The sequence below is a fragment of the Cryptomeria japonica genome, chromosome 7 (genome assembly GCF_030272615.1).
Source record: "Cryptomeria japonica chromosome 7, Sugi_1.0, whole genome shotgun sequence".
In the NCBI taxonomy this organism is placed as follows: Eukaryota; Viridiplantae; Streptophyta; class Pinopsida; order Cupressales; family Cupressaceae; genus Cryptomeria; species Cryptomeria japonica.
The window spans coordinates 130,711,263-130,722,060 of NC_081411.1; the positions used below are offsets into that span (position 1 = coordinate 130,711,263).

A 10,798-nucleotide genomic window follows, 5' to 3' on the forward strand; every position below is an offset into this window, starting at 1 on the left:
TTTGAAAATTATAATGTTTGAATTCTTTTTAGGTTGCTATCAATTTTTAAGTGTTACCATCAGTTTTGTATTTAGTTCTTATGTTACTCTCCTTGCATAGTCTAACACAAGGGGGTAATTATCCATATGAAAGAAGGATTAACAAACAACAAATACTAATTTTAATTTTAAAGATGGATGAGAATGTTAAGGTGAGAAAAGACTAAAATTTCAAAAAGTAATAAAGATTGGAACTTCAAGAATAGATGGGATTTGCGCATCATATAAAAAATCAACATGTGATTGAATCCATAAAACAAATTGCTTACTAATTCCAGGACATTCATCTAGATCTCATTGATATTAATCTATTATTAGCAAATAAACATTTTAATATATCAGTGTTCCAACAAAACATCCTCATAATCTTATCTATTTCTAAACATTTAATTTTTTTATAAAATATCATTTTTCAATTCTCAATAAATTTAGTTTTTTCTTATATTTATATTCATATTATTTACTTATTTACTTTAGATATTTTTATTAACTTATCACCTAAAATAAATATTATTTTATATTCAATTAAAACTTAAAATTTATAAATTAAAATAAAAAATTATCTAAATTTTTAATTATTCTATAACTAAAAGCACTAACATACACATGTACTAAACAATGCTTCATTAATCTTTATTGGTTATGAAAGATAGAGTACAACACTAATTGCACATTGATAACAATAACAATAATACGAACTAACCAATAGATGTGGCCTTGCAAAGAGTTTGGAAGAGTTTCTTACAACCTTCAACAATGTTGCCTCTCTCTCCAACTATTAACCTTCCATCGTATATTTTATTAGGTTGGTATTCATATATTGATGCTTTAAGAAACTGCCCTCCATCTGTAACAAGGGGGGCAATATATCAGTCATCCAACAAAACATCCTCATAATCTTATCTATTTTTAAACATTTAATTTTTTTATAAAATACCATTTTTCATTTCTCAATAAATTTTTTTTTTTCTTATATTTAAAACAGATTTTAAATATATTCATATTATTCACTTGCGATATTTTTATTAACTTATCACTGAAAATAAATTTTATATTCAATTAAAACTTAAAATTTATAAATTAAAATTAAAAATTATCTAAATTTTTTATTATACTATAACTAAAAGCATTAACATACAATTGTACACTACAATTCTTCACTTGTCATTATCCATTCTCCCTCACTCAACTCTACGCAAGTACTTTCTCCTTTAATATCCCCTGCGGAACGAACAAGATACCATAGCCGCATTGGATGAATTTGTGGCACTAAATGTTAAACTCTATCGTATTTTGTTTGATTCTCAACCAGTGAGCTAACTACAACAGGACCAGGAAAAGTGAACGAATCCAAAATTGGCTGAACAGTAGGAAAGATCCTTCCACATATTGTCATTTCTCGCGGCCATTTCTACAAATCAATTGCAAAACATTTCAATTAAACAAAACAGTTAACTTTTGCAATATCAATTTCAGATTTTTAGCAACATCTCTTACCTCCATCTTTATGCTTTGAAAGCAAGGCTCAAAAGCCGATATGTTGTCCGCAGTCAAAGTCAGGATCCCTAGACTCTCCGTGCCTTTCAAACTGTGTATACCATGTACCATCCAGCTTGTCCATATAACCAACTTCTCCAGTGATGCCAAATGCTCTAAACCTTCTATTTTCCTTATTTAAGGGCAACCTATGATGCAAAGATTATTTAGGGAACCTAATTCTGCCAAAGTCGGCATGTCAAATAATGCTGGACATCTCTCTATCGTCAAAGTCTGGAGACTAGACAATTGTCTAACTTCTATTTTTTCTATTTTAGGGCAATCTTTGATCACAAGATCATTCATTTAAGGAAACTAATCCTACTAAACTCGACATTTCATTTAGCTTTGGACAATTTAGTATCTAATTTCTACTTTTTGTATTTTACGACAATCTACGAAAACAAGATTATTTAAGGAAATTAATTTCTTCAAACTAGGAATCTCATATAACTGTGGGCAACTTTCCCAAAGAAGTTGGTAACCTTGTCAACAATGGACACTCAACAATTTTGAGCTCATCCAATTTGGTTAGTTGACCAGTGTAAACTGGTAATTCTATTAAGCTTTTGGTATTACTAATATATAGTTTTCTCAGAAAAGATTGTTTTGTGATATTGTGAGGCAATTTTTTAAATTTATAGCAATGTAAAACATCAAAAATCTCAAGTTTTGTTATGTTTTCCAGAATATCTGACTTTAAGGTGAGTTTTTGACAATAAGATAACTTGAGATATTCGAGGTTTATAAGCTTCTTAAAAGACACGGGCAACATCTCTAAACTCCTACAAAACAACAAATTTAGATGTCGGACATTTACCAAATCTCCAAAATGGTTGGATAGTCTTGATAGCTCCGGGCATGCTTCTAAGCTCAAATGCTCCAGCGAATGAAGTAGACAAAACTCTTCTGGCAAGCTTGATAGTGGTACCATACCTGTATCGACCAAAGACAGTCTTTTCAAATGCTTGAGATGGCCTATCGACCTCGGAAGACTTTGGAGGATGGAAGCATATTTAATTAGTAGTTCTCTCAATTGTAAAGGAGGCTGCACACATACAATTTTCAATTCTGTTGAGTTAAAACATAATTGTTTTTTTAAAAAGAATGGAAGCATTCTTTCTAATTGAATAAAAGCAAAGGTAATTTCGTACATGTGCTTCCTCCCACAATGTTTCCAAGCTCTCAGGAGAAGTAAGCTCTAGAACTCTAATGTTATCTAGGGACAGCCACGATGGGATATATCGGTGCTCAAAGTTAGAGCATCGAAACCACAAAAGTCCTCTTGATAGCTGCTGAAATTCTTGGCTAAAATCATTATATTTAATGAGAAGAAGTTCTAACCCAACCCTAACATTTGAGATTCGCATCATCTCCATGTACTCCCTGAAAGGGGGCGGGCAACTAGGTAGCTCATGTTTTCGGCTAATGTGGAATAGGCAAAACATAACTTCAATTTAATTAGGGAAAACGAAAAAAAGACTTGCCAGACAAAGAAGGTTTTCATAACATGATTAATAACAAGAAAGATCTAATTTTTACCTGAGTGTGCATACTCTGTCCCTCTGACCAGAATCGCAAGGGTGTATGTGTCATTGCAATCTCCCTTCACAAATCCCCGAGATGATCATGCATTCTTATACGCTCTTTCTGGTCCACCTCAACAAGGCACTTGTTGTAAAGCATTTCCCAACTATATAGACCGCTCCAGCCTGATCCATCCCATACAGCAATTGCAGAACTCCTCCGTTTGCCGTTAAAGAAACATGCAATATCCAGGAATATTTCTTGCTCGTCTCTATCGAGGGCATCGTAACTTACTTTCAGCCTCTGCATAATTTCCTTGGGCAATATTCTCCGGATCTTACCTACCTGAGAGACCCAATAATCTTTGGATTTTTTACCGTAAAGCTGTGCTCCAATCACCTTCAAAGACAAAGGCAACCCATTGCAAACAGCTATGCAATCTTCAACTAAATCTTCAAAGCCTTCTTGTGGGAAAGGCTGTAAGAAGACATGCCAGCAGAACAGCTGCCTGGCATGAATATGTTGTAGCGGTTGCATTTTGTAACTGGATGTGATGGCCCACTTTGCAGTACATCCCCTTCTCGTGTTGTAAGATTGACCAGACTACCTGATCCAATACTCTCCTTTAGGGGCAACAGAGCATCTAATTGGTCCTCGTGATCTACATCATCCAAAACTATAAGCATGCAAAGACTTTTCAACCGATCTGCTACAATTGCCTTGCCTTCCTTCACGTTGTCAAATGATGCAGTTTGAACACGGACATCCTCCACCAATTTCTTCTGCTTGATATGTAAAGCATTTCTGGACGCGGCATCTCACACGTCATGGAGAAAACAGGAGCGAGGAAAGGAAGAGCTTCTCCTGTTGTAAAGCTCTGTTGCGAGTGTAGTTTTGCCGGAGCCGCCAAACCCTACTATTCCCACGATATGTACATGCTCTTCACTCTGAATAGATTTTCCTCGAGTTCTTTCAAAGTCTTGTACGATTTCATCCATTGCAACTGGATGTTTGGCAACCTCTAAAGGCACCCTTTTCATTTTTGCCAAAACAGAATTCACTATGCTCTTTAGAAGCTTACCTTCGTCGCTAAACATTTATAACCAAAATATATACGATGAAACCAACATATATTATAGTAGATGAATATGTGTACCACATAAATTATTTCATGAATTGGAAAGGCGAGATATTGCAATTCTTACCCATTTTTTCTGTTGAGTACCTGGCCAGAAAGATTTGAGGCTCTTTCAAGTGCCGTTTCCCACTCATTCAGCATCTTTGAGGAGTACCTGCGCTTCATTTTGCGATGGTAAAACGCAGGAGCGTAACATCCTTTCCCTTTTCCCACCCATCGGAGATCATCGGGCTGAACATGATAGAACACTGGAAGAATTAGAGTTCCAGTTTTGAGCATAAAAGATAGGTCGGCCAGACAGCAAGGAGATTCCGCATACTTCTGTGAAAAAATAGCAATATGAAGTCCGGCAGTACACATTGCATCCTGTATTTCATGTGGTATGGAATCGCCCAACTCCAGCTCTTCGACATCTAGAAAAGCCCGCAATCCAACCAGATCAAGTGTGTGATATATAGTGCTGGCTAAGTTATGCTTAGTATTACAACCGCGATGATTAATGAACACATCCCATGGTCCCTTCTTCATGATTGTTGACGATGATGAAGATGCTTGCGGCGTAATTTCATCAAATACGTTTCCTGGCTTTCTCTTATCCTGCCGAGCTGTTGAAGAAGGGGGAGACTCTCCCAGCTCCATCTGAGGCTGCTGAGCTGTTGAGGATGTTGAACTGTAAGTGTTGAAAATTAAACCCAATTGAAAGTCTAATGCAAATTCAAGGTTTTTTCTTATCCTTGAAGTAGAGAGTAAGGAACAGATCACTAACTCGACAGAAGAAAGCAAATTCACAAATCCAGAACAAAGACAACAGGTCAGGACAATTGACTTTACAATTGACTTTACAAGTAGAGAGCAGGTCAGGACAAAGACAAGGTGAAGTATGTCATTCACACATTGAAATCTTTCAACCCCACCGGAAATCTTATCCCCCACACTAGAAATCTTATCCCTTATTTTTCCCTATGGATGAATTATTACCAAGCGAAAATATCTTTTTCCATTCTGTCAGTTTGATTTTTGCCGTTGTTCTTCTACTCGCCATTTCCGTTTACTGTTTTTAATCGTCGTTTTTCTGTGTAGTTATCTTCTTTGTTGCCTTTACTAAGCAAATCACTCGTTCGGTAAGTCCACTATCACATATTTTAATGGATTAAATGAAATATCAAATTGTAATAAATTTTTGAATGGCATGTCCATTATCACATTCATATAGATTTTGACTTTAGAATATAGTAAATCACATAAAATTTAAAAAATTGAATAAAATTTTTATAGTCTATATTTAATTTGTATTTTAAATAATTATAAAAATATCATTTTCTTTTGGTTCATATTGAAAACAACAAGTACAAAATTCAATTATTCTCCTTTTATTGAATTGCACATGTCAATGCATTAGTTCAAATGTCAAATTGTATTAAATTTTTGAATAACGAGTCCTTCAAATGTCAAATTGTATTAAATTTTTGAATAACGTGTCCACTGTTACATATGTTATAGATTTTGACTTTAATAGTATAGCTTAGCCAATCATTACATAGAATTGAAAAAATTGGCCAAAAATTTTATAAACTCTATTTTTTTATATATTTTAAATAATTATAAAAAATATCATTTATTTCTTTCTATTGATATTAAAAATAGTTTGTATTAAATTCTTTTTTTAATTTTCTGAACTACACATTTAATGCATTAGATCAAATGGCAATCTATATTAAATTTTTGAAAGACATGTTCATATTGCATATGTCATAGATTTTGATTATAATAATGTATATGATATTAGATCCCTACTCATATTAAAAGATATTGCTCAACCTAAATGTAAACTAATATATTTATTTCTCTATTGAATAACTTCCATGTAATAACTTAATAAAGACGATAAAGATAGTAATAAACTGGGTAATCTACTGATCCAACCAATGAGTTAGTCAGAAGGTGCTTTCCAGTCTATGGGCCTATTCAAACTCAGTAAAGCCCAACCCAAATATAACAAAAATCCACACATTTTTTTTAAACTCTTTATTTTTATTTTTTCTTTACCTTTTTTTCTTGCAACAAACTCTAGGAACTGTAAAAAAAATGATATTTTCTTTGTTTGTTTTTTATTATGGGAAAATAGGTTTTAAGGGGACCCGAAACCCTCAAATTTTACAAGGATCTAGAACCTACAGTACATCGCTGCCATAGAGAATGAACCAAGAAAACCAACAGCCCAAACACAGCTCAGCTGACAAAAGCCAACCAAACACTAGCACTGCCACAGGTAGAAAGAACCAGCCAAACACTTAAGATATAATCAATACAAATCATGTTGGCCACACCAACTAGGCTATAGCCTCAAACTTAGGAGAAAATGATTAGGGTTAGCAGGCACCCTCAATGAAACAACAGGGATGTTCCCGACTCCCTTGACCTAAGACAAAGACTTCAAAAAGAAAAAAGCAAAAAGCATGACTAGCCCATAACCAAAACCAACCACAATCTGAACTAGGCCCTTGAAAACTATCAGGTGCTAGCCATACAAGATAAGACAGGTGAATAAAACAAGATGACTAGATACAAAGGGATTTTGAAAGGCTTGCCTAACCTTAAAATTGGGTTTCAAAATGGCTCCCAAAACCACATCAAAGGGTTTTGAAGTGGTAACCTCAACCACCTTCAGATGAAACAGAGGCCTAATCAAGATAGCATCCATACAAGCAAGTACCACCGCACTCTCCACCTCTATGGGAGAAGACAAAAAAGAGCTTGAAAACAAAGATCCAACAACCAAAAAATCACCTGCCTCGAGAAAGATCCTCCAAAATAAAAGAGGAAGCACCTAGATCTAAGAAAATGTTGTCCTCCAACATCACCACCTCAATAAGGAGAAAAGGGGTGAAGAGAGAAATGAGCCCACACTTAGATCCAAGCCAAACAAGAGCCAAAAGCTCCAAGGCCTCCCTCCAACTTTTGCCAACAAGAATCACAACCACTGTCTCCACCTCAATAGGAAGCTGCATATTTCCATTACTCGTCATCTCAGCCTCAATATGAGATGGGACGACAGCAAAAGGAAATATTGAAAATAAACCAAACGGCTGAGAAAATAAGGAGGAAGAGGCCCCCACGCACAAACCAATTGGAGAACAGAAACATTGGAATCCAAGGCAAAACCACCTATATCCCAAATATCCCTGTTGCAGCCAAGCATGACCCCTTTCACAACACCCTCTTCCTCAGTCACAAGCATCTCCACAAGAGCAACAACCATCAGGCAGAACCAATTCCCAGAACAAAAACACCTCCCCGAGGAGAAGAGGAAAGAGGGTAGGAGCAACCAAATAGAAAAACGGCCACCCAAGGAGAGCGACCACAAACCTCCAAACCCAGCAAGCAAAGTAGTGGAAAACCAAGGAAAAAACCCACGAACCGTAGAAAGCATGACACGAAAGGAAACAAGATGCAAGACAGGTGTACCTTGTAGCACTGCGGTCTCTCCCCCCACTATCTACAGTCGATAAACCTAGACACCTTCATTGACCAGGAAGCAAGCTCTGAAAGAGCCAAGGCACAAGGAATAATAGGGTGAAAGAAAAGAGTGTCGCCATTGCCATCTTCATCCCCTACATCATCTCTATTTGTAGAAGAAACCTTTGAACTCTCGCTCCCGCTCATGTTGTTTTAAAAAAAAACACACATATTTTCTATTTGTTGCCTTTCCATATTTCACTTCTTTTGGTCCTACTAAATTTACCACCCATAATAACAAAATAAAAGATAAACTACAATCAGGTCTATGTCCACCATTCTAATTATACAAAACTTGTATAGTAGCACTTCACCTTGTGGTTGACAAAGGCACGTGCTTGGTGACACCTTGTAAATAGATGGGCTTTGGCATCTATCTACCATTATAAGTAATCAAAGTAGTCTAAGTCATTATTCATATTTGATGGTGGGATTAAAGGGGGAATAGTATAGAGGTAGGTCTAGGTAGGCTTGAATCAAAGAAAAGAGTGGGGTTGGGGGTTGATGTAGGAGTAAATATGGGCACAATCATTTTCAAGTTTTATAGACCTACTTCTTGTAGTTAGATCCTTCCCTCTATACCTATCCATGCTCTACATTCCTATATCCATTTCCCATGGGGATTTGACATTAATTAGAAACTCTCTCTTACTTAGCCTATTAATGATTATGCTTATACATGATGATGTCCTTTTCTAGTAGCACTTTCTAATTATTATATATCAACATAGATATGTGTGCTTGTATCCACACATGTAAATTCACGTAGTTAAGTCTATTCATTGTCGTTGTGAATTTGGACATGCAATTGAGGTTTACAATTAGCCAAGAGAGGGAAGATTGTAAGAAAGAGGTAAGAATTCCTAAGACTAATGATTAAGTTGAAGGTAAGAATATGAAAGTTAAAGATCCTATATTATATTTTATTCCACTAGAATTTGTTAATAAATGTGTACCAAATTTATTAAAATGTGGGGAAGGGTTCATTACATCTGTTGATAGATGCAACAAAAAAAATATTAGAACCTCCAATATAAATATCAGTCAACACTTTGAAATGATTGCTTAAGAATTATTGTCCATATAACTAGTCATCTCATATTCATCATTAGTAACCCAAAATTTGAAACAACTACCTAATTTAATTCCTTTGACACATATAAAAACACATAAAAACACAACAATTATTTTATAAAATGTGGTATCGTTTAAAAGGAATTCAGTTTCACGATAATTATTTTATAAAATTTGTTATATCATTTAAAAGGAATTCAGTTTCCCCGTAGAAGCAATATATTTGCCAGGCATAAAAACCATAATAATATTCGCATTAGGTATTTCCTGTTACTTTGTTGTCACTGAATGCCCTTGTCGGTCGTTGGGCGGTGTGTAGAAATCAACTCACATTTTCTCCTCGGCAAAACTTGAATTTGTTTTCAGTGCGTATATAATCGAGAGAGGCATTTTTTAATCCATGAGTCTACTGAAAGTGTTTTATAAATGCGCTCAATGGTACATTGTGTGCTGCATATACAATTCGCTATAATCAAGGGAGGCATTTTCAAGCTATGGGCCTACTGTAATGGCGCTCATCACATACTCAGCCTTTACTTGACCATCAACAAACGTACCAACTATTCCTTTCATATTAATTCCAGTCTGGCCATCCCTCTGAAGCCACCAACTTAGTCAAAATATTTATATTTTGAATGGAATTTTCTCATAGCTGATCGCTAATTATTGCATGGATTTTTCTCATCTATTGCTCGGGATGTGATCTCTGGAACGAAGTCAAGTCGTGCAAAGAAAAATTAGTGAGCTGATTAATACGCACTGCTCAACAACCAGCAGTATTTTAATTAGATGGTGATGACGTTTTCTTCGGCATGGTTTGGGTGACTGTGACTTTTGTTTGGCAAATATTATTCAAATTATCATGGATTAATTAAGTAATAATTTTGTACAATTAAAAAAAATTGATTACATTTGACTGAGTTCATTCACTCTTGTAACAATGAAGATATGATTTCAAGATGACTACTTTTTTTCTTTAACTTCTATTTTTAATTTCTCTTTTCTCTCTCCTTCCAATTATGAAGATCCCAACAATTTGCACATCATTTAGTTTACATACAAAATTTAAATCCTTTCATATTTGCCTATAAATATACCTTTCATATTTTTCTATAATGCCGACCCAATACATGTGGCTATGAAAATTTATTTCCCTTGTTGACAATATGTTTGACTTATTAATTTCCTAGCAATAAATCCAACCCCGTCTATGTTATAAAAAATAAACCATACCAATCTCTTAGCACCTACATAGCACCTCAACAAACGAGCTTTTAAAAAGCAATAGGGACGTGTGTATGTTGGAAATTAGAACTATAGATGTTTGGCTCACTTATGCATATTAATGCAACCCTGAATTTCTTCTTCCTTCACTTTTTGTCTCCTTGGTCTCAACTAATTATTTCCTTCTTTCCTCACTTACTCATAAATTATAACAATCAACCCCAATACATCTCTTTTACCTAATAGAAATCATGGTAAAATTCATGTTGGCTCAAGCACTTATATAGCTACTAAGTATTTACAAGGATGGACAATTATAATCGATAAACCCAAAATCACATTTCCAGTGCAAAACAAACATGTGATAAATATATAAACTTTTATTAGTTGTTTGGTAAATGGGAAACTTGAGGCTTGACACTTGGTGGTCCTATATTCACTCCATCATGATTTAGAATAGACCTATACCATAAGAATCCTAAGCACACAACCCTTGACCTAGCACAAAACAAAAGGAGTCATGCAACATGTGAGGTTATTAATATCAATTGATATGTATGATCAACACAATCCCACTCTAGCATGATAATAATTTCCTCATTAAAGGTATAGAGATCCTTGAATAATTTGGTTCCCATGTGAGATCTCATGATCCATCTAATTATTTTTCATACTACCCTAGGACTACCTGAGCTTGATATGCTAATTAATGATGTCATTAGACACCAAGCTCATTTACTCAAT

The 10,798-nt window shown here is 34.9% G+C and overlaps 3 protein-coding genes across 3 annotated transcripts; all 3 read right to left on the reverse strand.

The window, feature by feature from the left end:
* Positions 1-666: 666 nt before the first annotated feature.
* Positions 667-5,026, reverse strand: LOC131055093 (toll/interleukin-1 receptor-like protein). The gene is made up of 3 exons (XM_059207985.1): positions 4,308-5,026; positions 3,118-4,134; positions 667-886 (listed from the first exon to the last, which is right to left on the reverse strand). The coding sequence occupies exons 1-2, from the start codon at positions 4,877-4,879 to the stop codon at positions 3,921-3,923; spliced, it is 786 nt and encodes a 261-aa protein (XP_059063968.1). The 5' UTR covers positions 4,880-5,026; the 3' UTR covers positions 667-886; positions 3,118-3,920.
* LOC131856330 (disease resistance protein TAO1-like) lies at positions 2,021-3,023 on the reverse strand. Its single transcript, XM_059207984.1, has 2 exons — positions 2,730-3,023; positions 2,021-2,623 (listed from the first exon to the last, which is right to left on the reverse strand). The coding sequence occupies exons 1-2, from the start codon at positions 3,021-3,023 to the stop codon at positions 2,021-2,023; spliced, it is 897 nt and encodes a 298-aa protein (XP_059063967.1).
* Positions 3,184-3,788, reverse strand: LOC131072359 (disease resistance protein Roq1). Its single transcript, XM_059208322.1, has 2 exons — positions 3,675-3,788; positions 3,184-3,579 (listed from the first exon to the last, which is right to left on the reverse strand). The coding sequence occupies exons 1-2, from the start codon at positions 3,786-3,788 to the stop codon at positions 3,184-3,186; spliced, it is 510 nt and encodes a 169-aa protein (XP_059064305.1).
* Positions 5,027-10,798: the final 5,772 nt, after the last annotated feature.